The sequence below is a fragment of the Rhinoderma darwinii genome, chromosome 2 (assembly GCF_050947455.1).
Source record: "Rhinoderma darwinii isolate aRhiDar2 chromosome 2, aRhiDar2.hap1, whole genome shotgun sequence".
NCBI lineage: Eukaryota > Metazoa > Chordata > Amphibia > Anura > Rhinodermatidae > Rhinoderma > Rhinoderma darwinii.
Genome location: NC_134688.1, coordinates 365,724,586 through 365,741,115, shown reverse-complemented (window position 1 = coordinate 365,741,115; position 16,530 = coordinate 365,724,586). Strand labels below are relative to the sequence as shown.

General features: G+C 42.5%; 1 protein-coding gene and 1 long non-coding RNA gene across 5 annotated transcripts in view; one reads left to right on the top strand and one right to left on the bottom strand.

Moving 5' to 3' along the window:
- The window catches only part of PPM1J (protein phosphatase, Mg2+/Mn2+ dependent 1J), a 220,527-nt gene that overhangs the window by 74,029 nt on the left and 129,968 nt on the right, over positions 1 to 16,530 (bottom strand). For all 4 annotated transcript variants that reach the window (XM_075853854.1, XM_075853851.1, XM_075853852.1 and 1 more), the window contains exon 9: positions 9,392 to 9,543. In XM_075853854.1, coding sequence (XP_075709969.1) covers positions 9,392 to 9,543 — 152 coding nt within the window. The remainder of the gene's footprint in view (positions 1 to 9,391; positions 9,544 to 16,530) is intronic.
- The window catches only part of LOC142743258 (uncharacterized), a 126,089-nt gene that overhangs the window by 108,767 nt on the left and 792 nt on the right, over positions 1 to 16,530 (top strand). The window contains exon 6 of the long non-coding RNA XR_012881527.1: positions 15,604 to 15,736. This is a non-coding gene — a long non-coding RNA (uncharacterized LOC142743258). The remainder of the gene's footprint in view (positions 1 to 15,603; positions 15,737 to 16,530) is intronic.

The following is a 16,530-nucleotide window of genomic DNA, read 5'->3' as shown; positions in this document are numbered from 1 at the left end:
CGGAAACCATAGGTTTTCCATTTACATCACCATTGATTTCAATGGTGACGGATCCGATGCAAATTGTTTCCATTTGTCACCGTTGTTTAAAGGGAATGTGTCGCAAATTAAACCTTTTTTTTAAGTGTCGTTACTTATTTCTATTATATTTTTTAAGTTTTTTGCTGTATTTTTTTTTTTTTTCCGTATGGTGGAAAGTATTAACAATTAAATAATAATTTGACATGTTTTCCAATGTTGGCCACCAGGGGGAGCACTTCCCAGAATTACAGCAAGGTGAATAAGGCAAAGCAACCTGACTCACAGCTGCTGTAAATGTGGGAGGGAACCTCACCCCCCCTCTCACAAGCCAGGTAAAGGTGTCTTCAAATTGCTAAGCAGTGTCCGGCAGCCATATTGGGTGTGATTCTGCAGCTGGAAGAAGTTCTAGGACACACCAAAAGGCTAAGTGTATGTTCACACGCTTACTAAACAAAGGGAAAACCGATCCTGATTTTCAGCCATTTTTTAATCAAACTAGCGTTTTTTAACGGCCGTTTTTGGAGCTATTTTTCTATAAAGTCAATGAAAAACGGCTCCAAAAACGTCCCAAGAAGTGATGTGCACTTCATTTTGGTCGGGCGTCTTTTTACGTGCCGTTTTTGGAAAACTACCACGTAAAAAACGCCCTGTCGGAACAGAGCGCCGTATTTCCCATTGCTTCCGATTTTTTAGCTGAAAACATTGTGTGTGAACATACCCCTAGGGTATGTGCACACGCTAACTGCATTTACGTCTGAAATGACGGAGCTGTTTTCAGGAGAAAACAGCTCCGTCATTTCAGACGTAATTGCTCGTACTTGCGTTTTGCGAGGCGTCAATTACGGCCGTAATTTGGAGCTGTTCTTCATTGAATTCAATGAAAAACGGCTCAAATTACGTCCCAAGAAGTGTCCTGTATATAAGTGTCCTGCACTTCTTTGCCGAGGCTGTTATTTTACGCGCCGTCTTTTGACAGCGACGCGTAAAATTACAGGTCGTCGGCACAGTACGTCGGCAAACCCATTCAAATGAATGGGCAGATATTTGCCGACGTATTGGAGCCGTCTTTTCAGGCGTAAATCGACGCGTAAAACACCTCGTTTACGCCTGAAAATAGGTCGTGTGAACCCAGCCTTAGAATGATGAAAGTGAAGTGAATGATTTTTCAGTTGACCGGTTCACACGCCGTGTATTTGACATGTTTTTTTTTTTTGCACATTTTACGTGCAAAAAAAAACCACATAAAAAACGCTTGATTACACTTGATTTTGCGTGTTTGGGGGATGTGTGTGTGTGTGTTCTCGCCGCTGATTCTTCAAAACAGCTGAAAAGCGGCTATGAAGTATCAGCGGCGCCCGTGCACACTCCGCTCTGCCACACACACGGGAAAAGTCTTAAAGGGGTCGTCCAGGAAAACATGGCGCCGCACCTGTCCTCAGGTCGTGTGTGGTATTACAGCTCTGTCCTATTCACTTCAATGGAGGTGAACTGCAATACCAGACAAAACCTGAGGACAGGTGCGGCGCTGTGTCTCCAATCCGGACACCCCTTCTGTCCTGAGATGACCCGACGGGGGAGGCGGGTGTCAGAGCCACCCACCGCCATCACCGCAGACAGAACCACACAACTATGGCATGAGGGCAGGGCTTGTCCTGAGTGCACTGTCTCTTGTTATGGACAGAGTTATAGTCACATGAACCCTGTCTGATGAACCGGTAACCTAGGTCCGATCACATGACAGAGGGGGTCACCAAAAACCCTGTGCACCCTCAGCCCGTCCATCCAGCCCTTTCCTGGTTATATCTGCGTCTGGGAAAGCTGGGTGACCACCATTACCCCTCATACTGGAGTGTTTAGGGATGTGACTAATGAAACTCTTCACACTCCAGTAGGAGGGGTAATGGTGGTCACCCAGCTTTCCCAGACCCCTGAACGGTAAATTTCTCTAGTTGTCCTGAGACTGTTTGGGGATGTGACTAATGAACCTCTCAGTCTCAGCACAACTAGAGAGATTTATCATTCAGGGGTCTGGGAAAGCTGGGTGACCACCATTACCCCTCCTAGTGGAGTGTGTTTGGGGATGTGACTAATGAACCTCTCACACTCCAGTAGGAGGGGTAATGGTGGTCACCCAGCTTTCCCAGACCCCTGAACGATAAATCTCTCTAGTTGTGCTGAGACTGTTTGGGAATGTGACTAATGAACCTCTCAGTCTCAGCACAACTAGAGAGATTTATTGTTCAGGGGTCTGGGAAAGCTGGGTGACCACCATTACTCCTACTGGAGTGTGTTTGGGGATGTGACTAATGAATCTCACACTCCAGTAGGAGGGGTAATGGTGGTTACCCAGCTTTCCCAGACCCCTGAACGATAAATCTCTCTAATTGTGCTGAGACTGAGAGGTTCATTAGTCACATCCCCAAACAGTCTCAGCACAACTAGAGAGATTTACCGTTCAGGGCTATCCCAGTACAGTTTCATCGTATGTCCTTCACACAAGGGAGGGAAGGGGGGCCGTCGGGGGGGGGGGGGGGGGGCCGTTTCGGGGGGGGGGGGTGGGCGTCGGGTGGGGGGGCCCGTCGGGGGTCACGAGAGCGGGGGTCTGTGAGGTAGGGTGTGGGACATGCAGAGACACACATCTTACCTGCAGTGCAGCTGGTCTTCAAGATGGCGCCTGCTCTCTCCCTGCAAACAGCTGCTCTGCTCTGTGTGACTCTGACCTGCGTCTGCGCAGGACAGAGCCATAGTGCAAAGTCAATGGGACGGCTCCCGTTCATTGACTCCTATGCACTGTAGCTGCCGTATTCCATCTCTGTATGTGTCGTTAATCGACACATACAGAGATGAAAAACAAAATGGCAGCCCCCATAGTGAAGTAAAAGTTAGAAAAAAGAAAAAAGTAAAAAACAAACACACACATAAATAAAAGATTTTATAATAAAACACTAAATGCAAATTGATATCAAAATTTTTTTTTCGTGACACCTTTCCTTTAAGCGTTCCGTCGTTTTGAGGGGATGAATAGCGCAGTCGACTATGGTATTGATTCTGTCAAAATGACGGAACCCTTAAACAATGGTGAGAAACGGACACCATTTGCATCGGATCCGTCACCATTGAAATCAAGGGTCATGCAAACAGAAACATACTTTTCAGTTTTGATTCCGTTCATGAGTTCCCCTGATGGAAAGCTCAGACGGAACCCATGAACGGAGTCCCGACGCAGATGTGAATGAAGCCTTACTTTAATTGTTCACAGCTCTCCTGACATGCCTGTTTTAGTCAATATTTGCATTCCCCATAAAATAATAATTCTGGAGCATCTTTTCTTAAAATTCTGTGTTGTGCTATTCCTCCGTTATTCCTCCTGAAAATGTATGAATAAATTGATATCTGTGTATTACCATTCCCCACTATGAAACACTGTCCAATCAGTGCTGACAGGGTGAGGGTCAATGCACACAATGCGTATTACGTGCGGTTTTGCCACGTGTATTTGCATGCGGCAAAACCGCAGCGTAATACAGTACCAGCATAGACAATGAGATTCCAGGAAATCTGTATTTTCCCGCACGTAAATTGACCTGCGGTGCGGATTTTAAAATCTGCAACATGTCAATTTATCTTGTGTTTCCGCTAGGGGATTCTATCTGTCTAGTGCAGAGGAAAATCCCACCAAAACACGCAGCATGAAAAGCCACGATTTACGCATTAAAACGTAAAAACCACACTGAAAAACGCACCTTCGGGTGCGTTTTTATCCTGCAAATTTCTTGCGGTTTCATGCAGTTTTGCTGCATATTTTCCTCAGCAAAATACGCAACGTGTGCAAGCAGCCTGAGGCTTTGTAGGGACATGCCGTATTAGTAAGGTAAATGGTAAGGCCCACTTGTCAAAAAATGCAAACATTTCCAGGAGGAATATTGGAGAAATGGCACAATGCAGAGTTTAAGAAAAGATGCTCCAGAACAGTTTTTTTCATGGGCAATGCAAGTATTTACTAAAATAGACGTCAGGATAAAGCCGGATTCACACGAGCGTGTACGGTACATGATATACGGTACGTACAGTGAAGGAAATAAGTATTTGATCCCTTGCTGATTTTGTAAGTTTGCCCACTGTCAAAGACATGAACAGTCTAGAATTTTTAGGCTAGGTTAATTTTACCAGTGAGAGAAGGATTATATTAAAAAAAAAAAAGAAAATCACATAGTCAAAATTATATATATTTATTTGCATTGTGCACAGAGAAATAAGTATTTGATCCCTTTGGCAAACAAGACTTAATACTTGGTGGCAAAACCCTTGTTGGCAAGCACAGCAGTCAGACGTTTTTTGTAGTTGATGATGAGGTTTGCACACATGTTAGATGGACTTTTGGCCCACTCCTCTTTGCAGATCATCTGTAAATCATTAAGATTTCGAGGCTGTCACTTGGCAACTCGGATCTTCAGCTCCCTCCATAAGTTTTCGATGGGATTAAGGTCTGGAGACTGGCTAGGCCACTCCACGACCTTAATGTGCTTCTTTTTGAGCCACTCCTTTGTTGCCTTGGCTGTATGTTTCGAGTCATTGTCGTGCTGGAAGACCCAGCCACGAGCCATTTTTAATGTCCTTGTGGAGGGAAGGAGATTGTCACTCAGGATTTGACGGTACATGGCTCCATCCATTCTCCCATTGATGCGGTGAAGTAGTCCTGTGCCCTTAGCAGAGAAACACCCCCAAAACATAAAGTTTCCACCTCCATGCTTGACAGTGGGGACGGTGTTCTTTGGGTCATAGACAGCATTTCTCTTCCTCCAAACACGGCGAGTTGAGTTAATGCCAAAGAGCTCAATTTTAGTCTCATCTGACCACAGCACCTTCTCCCAATCACTCTCAGAATCATCCAGATGTTCATTTGCAAACTTCAGACGGGCCTGTACATGTGCCTTCTTGAGTAGGGGGACCTTGCGGGCACTGCAGGATTTTAATCCATTACGGCGTAATGTGTTACCAATGGTTTTCTTGGTGACTGTGGTCCCAGCTGCCTTGAGATCATTAACAAGTTCCCCCCGTGTAGTTTTCGGCTGAGCTCTCAGCTTCCTCAGGATCAAGGATACCCCACGAGGTGAGATTTTGCATGGAGCCCCAGATCGATGTCAATTGACAGTCATTTTGTATGTCTTCCATTTTCTTACTATTGCACCAACAGTTGTCTCCTTCTCACCCAGCGTCTTACTTATGGTTTTGTAGCCCATTCCAGCCTTGTGCAGGTCTATGATCTTGTCCCTGACATCCTTAGAAAGCTCTTTGGTCTTGCCCATGTTGTAGAGGTTAGAGTCAGACTGATTAATTGAGTCTGTGGACAGGAGTCTTTTATACAGGTGACCATTTAAGACAGCTGTCTTTAATGCAGGCACCAAGTTGATTTGGAGCGTGTAACTGGTCTGGAGGAGGCTGAACTCTTAGTGGTTGGTAGGGGATCAAATACTTATTTCTCTGTGCACAATGCAAATAAATATATATAATTTTGACTATGTGACTTTGACAGTGGGCAAACTTACAAAATCAGCAAGGGATCAAATACTTATTTCCTTCACTGTACGTCGGCTGCATTTCCCGGACCGAACACAGGGAGCGTGTTCAGTCCGTGATATACGGTCCGTACGTTGGACGCATTTCCCGTTCCGAACACACTGCAGGGAGCCGGGCTCCGAGCATCATAGTTATCTATGACGCTAGGTGTCCATGCCTCTCCGCGGAACTACTGTGCTGTACTGAAAACATGATTACAGTAGAGGACAATTTTCCCGCAGCGAGTCCTAGCGTCATAGATAACTATGATGCTAGGAGCCCAGCTCCCTGCAGTGTGTTCGGACCGGGAAATGCGTCCAATGTACGGACCGTATATCACGGACTGAACACGCTCGTGTGTGAGGCTCCTAAACCTACAAAGTCAAATATCTAGTTTTGAAGAAGTTGTGGAATGGAATATGCAATCTCCAGTGTTGGTTTTGCAATATTTTATTGTAACAGATCCGGTTATCGGAGTGGATGATAACACCATTTGTGGGCTTGTCTTTAATAAAAGTTACATGTGAACTGCTCCTATAGCCCTCTCCATTCTATTTAAACATACTTATCTATCTAAGTGGACCTGAGGCAGGGTACAAAGGGAGAGAATGCATCAATAAACTGCCTCATCCTGGAAATATGGACTGGATTGAAAAGAATAAAACTGAATTCAGCCAAGTTCCCAGAACACAGTAGACCAGAATCTAATGGTAGACATCTGAATTGGGGATCAGTAAATAACAGAAGTGGGAAAACTGTATTTTAGAGTGCCTGCCACTACCCTTTTCCAATATATTGATAATTGGCAAATCATACAGTCTCGTCCAGTGCCATTAGCTGAAAGTTGTAGTCTGGGCATTTGAACCAAGGGGCTGTAGCACCTATTGAACAGTGTGCCCTTTAACACTTTCCCATCATCCGCCATATATATATATATATATATATATATATATACATATATATATATATATATATATATAGCGGAAGTCGGAAGGGAAAGTATAGAGATGTATGTTACAGCCAACACTTCACTGCAAAGTGCGGGATGGTACGTTACTACGATCCCATCCGTTAAACCCCTTAGATTCCCCTCCCAGGTCTGCCATCTTTCTGCTCCTATTAAGGGCTTAATAGGAGCCGATAAAAACACTGTATGCAAAAGTATTGCAGTATATTGGGAAAGCGATTCAACAGTCGCTGGTTCAAGTACATAAGGGGGATTAATAAAAAAGGAAATAAAACTGTTAAATTAACTTTTTTCCAAATTATTAACAGTTAAAAAAATTATTTTCCTATTTTACCCCAAAAGCAATGTAAAAAAAAGTTCAGCATTACAATATACCATTATTTAACTCGGAGGGTGAACAGCGTAAACAAAAAGGTAAAATGCCAGAATTGGCTAAAAAGTGATGTACCCTAAAACTATTTTTTTTTTAACAATTACTTTTTTCTTGTAAAACTAGTAAAGCATAAAAAAATATATAAATTAGTATTTCCATAATTTTTTTAACCCGCAGAATAAAGTTAACTTGTCGATTTTACCGCACGGTGAATGCTGTAAAAACCAAACCCAGTAAACAATGGAGGAATCACTGTCATTTTCCCATCCAAAGAAAGAGATAAGCAGCACATCACAGTCCCAAAGAAACTCATGAGGGGCATTGAACAGGAGAAAGTTTCAATCGGTGCAGGCAGTGTCGAGTCGTAGCCAGTCCAACTCCAAATAGACACAAAAAAGGTAGACAGACTGCGGCACACACCGTTATCAAGGTATCAAAAAAGGTGTCTTTATTCCACCATAAATAGCGATGTTTCGACCCAATTGAGGGTCTTTCTCAAGCAATAAATAAAGTGCAAATGTGAGGTTTATATAGGGGAAATTACATCACAACAGTGAGTGTCTTTCTACACGTGTATTTGCATATGCAATTAATGTTGTGATGTCATTTCCCCTATATAAACCTCACATTTGCACTTTATTTAGTGCTTGAGAAAGACCCTCACTTGGGTCGAAACGTCGCTATTTATGGTGGAATAAAGACACCTTTTTTGATACCTTGATAACTGTGTGCTGCGGTCCCTCTAACTTTTTTGTGTCTTTTTCCCATTCCACCCCACAAAGAATTTTTTCCAGTGCATTATATGGTACAATAAGGCCTCATGCACACGACCGTAGCCATGTGCACGGCCGTGATTTTCGGGTCAGCCGGCAGCAGACTGTCAGCCGTGAGCCGCCCGCAAATCGCGAGCAATGCACATGGGCGCGGCCATTATTTTCAATGAGCCCGGACTGCAGAACACGGCCGTAATAAGGCTTGCCCATTCTTTCTGCGGTGCGGGCTCCTGGGCCATGCACGGACCGTGGAAACCACGGTAGTGTGCATGGCCCCATAGGAATGAATGGGGCCGCAATTCTCCCGTGGATTTTCCGGGGAATTGCGGCCGCAAAAGCACGTTCGTGTGCATGGTGCCTAAATGGTAGCATGAAAAAAAAAACTACAACTCGTCCTACAAAAAACAAGCCCTCATATGGCTTCATGGACAGAAAAGTAAAAAAACTTATGGCTTTTGGAAGATGGGAGGGAAAAAACTAAAATCAAAAACCCAAAAAATGGCTGTGGCGGGTTAAGCTTCCATTTAGGCTAGATTGACACAGGCGTTGCGCATCTCATACGTGAAAAACTGTAGTTTTTCACATCCGAGGTGCATCTGTGCTCTGCGCTGCGGGATGCGATATCACACATCCCCCATAGACTAGAGTCTATGGAGGGATGAATGAAGCGTGAAAAAATAGGACATTGAACGTTTAAATAACGGCCGTGTGAACGGCCACATTGAATTATATAGGTCCGTGTGACGGCTGTTGTTTCAACTGCCGTCACATGGACGTTTAACACGTTCGTGGCAATAAGGCCTTAGATAGTACAAGCAAAATATTGTCTCTAACCCCTAATTAGTTCTCCAAAAAAAGTCAACAAGAGCCGAAATGGCATTCTGCACAGTTCTCAGAGTTGGATCCCCACCAATCACAACTTTTGACATGTTCTGCTCATTCACAATAATATATCCTAAGGCTGGGTTCCCACGGTGCAGATTTTGCATGCGTTTTTTTTGCCAAAACTAGAATTGGATCCAGGAGAGCAGACCTATAAGGCCCTTCTTTATATATTTCTTCTGTTTTGATTTAAAAAACAAACAAACAAACAAACGCATGCAATATCTGCAGCAAATCTGCACTGTGGGAACCCAACCGTATGCTCTAAATGCACACAAATGCCCTTATTGTCGTGACTGCTGCAGCAGTTACTAACTAAATTTAGGCCTCCTTCACACACAGAATTTTTCTGTCAATTTAAACTGCATTAAAAAATGCTTCTAACAACACTAGTGCTATTAAAATGTTACATGCATTTTTTAAGGCGTTTTTTCTTTTGGTGTCATTTTGTACATGCTTTTTTTCTGGTGTTTTTGAAGTCCTATAGAGAAGTCTATGGGGAATAAAGCCTGAATAAAACTCCATACCCAGAGAATGCTACGTTTCAAAAGACCCAACTGACCACAAAATTGCCTAAGCAATGCTAAAATCCAAAACACAGTTGTTTGTAGTGCATTTTATCTTTTACTATATACTTTATTGTAACATCTGGTTGCACTTTAAAAACCCCACAAAAAAACATGAAATGCGCACAAAAACAGCAAAACGACATGTTCCAGCCTTAATATTCGGTCCATACACTATGTGAGTCCTTGAATTATTTTCAAACTGAATATTTAGTATTTTCTATAAATGTACATGCATACTGCTTATAGTTACCTATTTGGTTGGTCGGTGTCATGAGAAGAAAATACTCTTTGAACTATATCTGCCACTTCTCTATCAGTAATGACATCCCACAGGCCATCGGTGCCCATTACCATGACATCATCAGCATTGTGATCACATCCAGCCAAGTCATAAACCGTCACCTGCAGAAATAAAGAATCATTCCTCCTTCATACAATAAATACTGAAAGGAAGGTAAAACATGTAATAGTATTAAAGGGAACCTGTCATCCACATCACGCTGCCCTCACTATGGGAGCATGATATGATGACAGACACGTTAATTTCAGCGGTCTGCCACTTACGTGCTAATGTGAAACCTTGGCTGAGAGCTTACATTCAGAGCCCAGGTAGCACTGCCAGAGATGAGTCTGGCGTAATTATGAGCTGTGGCTAGCACTGCCCACTCTCTGTTAGGCCCGCCCACTTTCTGATGATTTACGGATCCCTTCCTATTACTGTGTATAGGAAGACATCTGTCAATCAGCAGCGATTGGGCAGAGCTAGATGAAAGTGGGCAGAGCTAGATGAAAGTGGGCAGAGCTAGATGAAAGTGGGCAGAGCTAGCAGCAGCTCATAAATATGCCGGACTCCTCTCTGGCGGCGCTGCCTGTGCTGTGAATGTAAGTTCTCAGAAAAGGGTTTACATTAGCACATAAGTGACATATTGCTGAAATCAGCGTGTCTGTCACTAGGGGAGGGCAGCATAATGTGGATGACAAGTTGCCTTTAACAAATAAATCTCAACTTCCAATTTCATCGTACCCCACCATGTTTTAGGTGACGGGGAAAATAAAGTGTAAGATGAAGGGAAAGGGATTGACCCGGAAAACATGATGCTGCTTTAAGAAAAAATGTAGGGCAGACTGGCCCATAAAATTACTGGGGTTCCCAATGACTCCACATGGCTTAAATGGCAGGCAACGCAAGAGGGAAAAAGAGCAGAGCACAGACACTGGACCCTAAGAAAAAAAAAGTCTCGAAAAACAGTAAGCACTTTTAAGCACCATTGAACTCAATAAAGTTGCAGATAACATAGCCATAAATATGGAAATTTCTGAGGTTATAAGTGGAGCGCTTTGGACTGTTTCATTTTCTACATGGCTTAGTCCACTGAAGAGAACTACTGCAGCTTTATATCTTTATTACAGGCCATCCCATTTTAAGAAGCGACTGCTGCAACATCAGACAGTGAATCGTTTACTGTTAGAAATCTATGTCTGTCCGCCCCCTCTTACTGAAAGCTTGTTGTAGAGTTTAAGGGCCTGGCACAGGTGGCAGATAGGACTGATTTTTTTTGTACTATCTGGTCCCTTAGGCTATTGTTCTGAGAAAGTAAGGTTCTCCAAATGTAAATCTCTGCCTCTCTTACTATTTTTGTCACTCATGTCTTCATTTTGTTGGTTAATGGCCAGAGGTGTGCTGTTAGGTCATACCTTTCCTCTCCTCATCCCTCCTTTTGGCAACAATGTCATTTTTTTTACTTGACTGTACTTCAATAAGTGCTTTGAATGGCTTTATGTCGCCTTTGGTTGTTATATCATGTTTTGTTATTTGTATTTAATTTATGATTCAATACAAATTCTGATGTACCCCAACTCTTAAGCAGATACAGACTGTATTAGTATAACATGGGTATGCTGCGCCATCGGCAGAATACTGGCAATCTGTATTCCACCATTGGATTCACAAGTCAACAGTAGGACAATTTTATTCACCATTACCCTTTCATCTGTTATTGGATATCTTCTTCAATTATATATTGCCATTTATACAAAGCAGATCCCCTGGATTATTTGGTCTATATCCAGGACATTGTACCCTGTATGCAAGGCAAAATAACAGCCGCACCCACTATAGAAACATTTAGAGAAGTGTTAAGCATTTGATCAAGCATATGACCAAAAGACAAGAAATTCTGCCATGGGGTAGGAGTTAAACACCTGTAATAGTTACACTTGATCTCTGAGGGTCTCTGTACCAAGAGAGAGGAGCATGCTAAAGATATTGTCTAGAGAATGGGTTCCATATAAACCCTTCTTTAGCTTAATATACAGAGGAAAATTCAGTCAAGAGACCTGCTTAACGCGTAACTTATATCTTCTATACTTTATTACTTTAAAGATAAAATACAATCTTTTTCCATATTACCTCCCTACTTTCATGCCCACTTGATGCCCTAGTCAGAGCATAATTTATTTTTATTTTTTTACCTGATTATCAAAGGGGTGAGTATTTTAGCTCTCTTGGAGTTCCCACCTGGTTATTTAACCATGCTTGCTATTTGCTAATGAATAACATTTCCTTATTTCTACTCCGGTACCATGACTTCTCAAAGAGTATCTGCCGTATTACACCATTCAGGCAAGGGAGGAGCGCGGATTGACATCCAATTTTCCTTGCAAGAAATAAAAGTTTCATCAGCCCTTTGTTACCCCTGAAAGCCTTTTTAATTGAGCTATATATTGAGCCAATAAACAAATCACCGGATCTACCTGAACAGATGTACCAAATATCCTATTTAAATAATTCTGATTTTTTTCTCCAATGGTCTTCAATTACAGGACGCAAACAGAGCATATGTAGTAAACTGGTGTCCACAGTATTATATTTCAGGCAGTTAGAGGTAACTCTTATTTTCATTTTATATAATCTTAAAGGTGTGTTACACAATCTGTGAACTATAAAAAAAAATTGTGTTATTCTATGCGAGTAATTTAATTATACGCTCGGTATTAACTTGTGCCCTATTATATTGTTTCAGTTATATTCATATTATCCTTTTGCCCCATACTTCCCAACTTTTGTCTGCTTATCTTTTGATTTAAAAGGCTTGTCCAGGCACAGGGCGGTTTTTTATACTGATGACCTATCCACAGAATAGGTCATCAGTATATGATCGTGGGGGCCCGACACCCACATCGATCAGCTGTTCTGGGTGCCTCTTGGCACCGGGGATGTTATGCAGTGGCCAGTGTCAGAAGCAGATGGCTCCGTACAGCACGGCCGCTATACCGTGACCGGAGTCATTTGCTCTTCCGTCTAGACATCTGGTGCCCGGAGGCAGCCGGAGCAGCTGATCGATGTGGAGTCTGGGTGTGGGAGCCCCATTGTTCATGTACTGGTGACCTATCCTATGGATAGGTCATCAGTATGAAAAACCGCCCTGTGCCCGGATAACCACTTTAACCCCTTACCAACATTTGGCATAGTTACATCATAGCCGGGAAGTGAAAGTATGCCACTTCATACTCAGTGGTGTCAGCTGTATGTTACGGCCGACACCTCAATGCAACGGATTAGGAAAAACTTAGATCCATGCCTTTTAACGACATAGATGCAAGATCAATAGCGACTGCTGCCTCTAAGCTGTTTAAGAATGGGGCCCTCTGTCAGCCCAATGCCCCCCACAGCACAATCGCGGGAGCGCCGATGGTTGTCATGGCAGCCTGGTATGGCTATTGTCAAGGACAATAAATTTCCCTAAGAAATTTGCCTTTTTTACTGCCTGTAAATATGCCTTTTTCCAGCAGCTCATATAGGTCAACCTTGTCCCAGCATATACAGGTTATATAGCTGTTATTCTGAGTGTAAGCTCTCCCCTATCCTTTTTTTATTTTTGGCTTTTTTTCCCCCTCCAAATAAAGTGCTGTTATTCTGTTTAGTGTTTTAAAGATTTCTCCTGATAACCAGATGGGACAATTGGAGAACAAAAATAATATTTTCGGAAGAAGGACCATCAGACAGTTTGCTATAGACAGTGACAACTTCCGCACAGTCCTGGTCTTGTTTCGGAGAATGCTTAGGGGGGGATATGTTTAAGTTGCTATAATCATCAGCTTTTCTTGAGAGCTTGATTCCAAGATATCTGAAACTCCCCTGAGCTAATTACTTTAAGCCTTTAATCCACCTCAAAAGGTAGTGCCTTTATATGCATCAAAGCCAATTTTTTTCCTGTTTCTTATCACTCTTGAGATTTCTCCAAATCTTTCCTTCAATTTAATTACGGCGTTTAGGGATTCTCTTGAGCCGGCCAAGGTTTAAACCACATCCTCCGCATATAGTAGGATCTTATTTTCCATATTGTTTTAATTGACTCCTCTAAAGACCCTTTTAACCGGCCAACACTCGGCTAGTGCAGCGAGCGCCGGTCAACGAGACACACGGAGCTATAGATAGGCGAGCACATTATTATTATGTCGGCAGCGCGTCTCCCTGTTTACACAGGGAGATGTGCTGCCGACAACGATAATCTTTTACTTTTTCAAAAAGATACAACCAGCAGATGATGGAGCGTTTGCAGGGTAATTATCGGCAACGAGCATTATATGAACCGTCTGCCTGATAATCGCTCTGTGTAAAACCCCCTTAACACTGGGCGATCTTCTAATATGAGCTGCCAGAGGTTCTATAGCCAATGGCGTACAACAGTGGGAAGCAGGGGCACCCCTATCTTTTTCCTCTAGAGAAAGAAAACCAGGGGGTAGCATCTCCATTTACCATCAACTTGACCCTTGGGTCATTATACAGTAGTCTAATCCACTTAATGAAGGTGGACCCAAAGACCATTGCCTACAATACCTGCCAGAGGTCCCCACTCTACACTGTCACTGTTAAATGCCTTGGAAGCATCCAGGGATAGGATTGCGCCATTCTCCACCTAACCATTTCCCCGCTTAAGTTTCCCAAATAATCTCCTAATGTTCATTTAAATTGGCCTTTCTGGAATAAATCCAATTTGATTAGTATCAAGGCGTCACAAATAGGCTTCTACCTGGCTATACACTTTGTGCCTCATGACGTACACACTATCCCTCCATGTTTCACACACTTGCACCCCATTATCCATTTATTTCTATTGAGGCACTTCACTCATTACTGCCCCCTATATTTCACTTTTAGTATTACACTTGCACACACACTATTCATTTATTATTTCTTACTACACATCCCATGCACCACACACCACTCCCCTCAAGACCAGTGGGAGTGGCTATTATTATTTAAAGCACCTGCTCACTCCTTCATCAGCGTTTCTGACCTGGCTGTGTCCATTTGTAAGTATGGCCTTTTTCGGTGGTTTTGATTAGTATGTATCAGGGTTTTTACAACCTTAGAAAGTTTTTTTGACAGGATCTTAGCTATCAGCTTGATATCTGAATTCAGCATGGAGATGGGGCGGTAAGAGTCCAGTTCCAATGTATCCTTATCTTGTTTTAATATGAGTACTATAGCTGATCCATCATAGAAGATAGAAGATAGCATTCTTTATAAGGGTTACTAGTTAAAAATACCAAAATAATTTAACAGCTCGTCCCCATACTGTTCCGGAATTTCAAAAGGGAGCCCTTTATGACATGGAGCTTTATTTTTGGGGAGTGTCTTCATGGTTTCCCTTATGTCCTTTACCTCAATTGGCTTCTCCAGGAGATCCCTGTGCTCTTGACTAATGTTAAGGAAATCAATGACTTTCAAAATGGAAACCATTTCATCCTCACACTTGATCTAAATTATAATGAATTATAAAAATTATAGTGCTCTTTTTAATTTGATCCTGATTATTAATCACCTTCCAAATCTTAGTTCTCAATGCCCCCATCTGTAAAAAACATTTGGTTCCTCACCCTGTCATACAAATCATTCTTATCATTATATGACTTGTATATGGAATTTTTAAGCAGTTTTCCCCTCTGCAGGCTCCATGTTTAATTATCACCTTTCTCTGAGTTAGTGGGTGGAGCCTAACAGCACACCTAGTGAAGAGCAGAATACTGCTTTTCTATTTCTATCTCTTACAGATATAAAAAAAGCAGCAACATGGATGACGTTATACAGCAGTAATGAGCAGTAATGAGCAGTGTAGCTGTGAATCCAGCACTGTGGTGAAATATAACACTTATAGGAAGCTGCTGCAGCATCTCAGTGTCTCTTTCTGCCTCGCTCTTACTCTGCTCTCTTTCTCCCCCTCCCCTCTCCATAGTCATATATGGGCAGCTGTAACCTGATCCCTCAGTGGTCTTTTTTGGGGTTATTTTTTCCGACAACCATAACTTTTATTTTTTAATGTATAAACAGTATATGAGGGATTGTTTTATGTGGGACAAGTTATATTATTTACAAAAGTGCAATATAAAAATCACAAGAAAATAATTATACCTGCATTCCACCCCATCCTCAACCCCTCGCCCCCCTCCTCTACCCAGTTACCACCCCAGAAGATGGATAATAGGAGACAAAAAAAAAGAACCATGTCTAACTCCAAATTCAGAGACCAAACATGGATTTCTGCCGATCCTTCAATGATCCAATCCAGCTGTTCCATTTATCCGAAAACAGGTAATTAAAATCTGCCCATTATTTCTAGTTTGACCTGAGCCAAATTAGGGCATTTATAATTGATTCTAAAGTCTTAAAACGTTTTTTTAGATAGCCATATTGGACTTTTGGAGAGGTAGAGTACTATCTTGGGTAACAATATCATCTTAACTTGTGCTACCCAGTCCTCTCTTGATAGCAGTAATCGGCTCTATGTCTCCACCTTTTTTCTCTGTTCAGACAGTAGTGGAGTGATATATAAAGCACTATAGTCGTATAATGATTTTGATATTTTAATACTCAGATAACCAAATTGCTCAACAAGTCTTACTTTTGAGTTCAAAGATAGGGAGGAGCTCGGCTCAAATGTTATCAGGCTTGATTTACTCCAGTTAATGTCTTCCTACATGCGGACGACATGCTCTACAGAATCCATGTCTCCAATAAAAAGGAGCATGTCATCTGAGTAGAGTGATTCAAAAGACAATCTCCTAATTTGATCAGCTGATCTCATTTTAATTGCCACCCCATCACAATATTGAACAATAGTGGGAATAAGGGGCATCCTTGACGGGTGCCTCTCCTTGCGAAGGGTTCAGTGTATAAAATTTGACACAATTTTATAAAACCGTCCTCAAGGCCGGTACCTGCTCAGAGCCTGTTATGCCTGCGGTCGCTGACCGCCGGCAAGTCCTACTCACCGGCAGCCACAACCGCAGGAGACTCAGAGCTTGCCGGCATCTCCCTCCCCAGAGACGCCGGCACATGTGGCTACAGCTCTCCTCTGCTTCACCTCAGCTTTAGGGCCTGGAGCG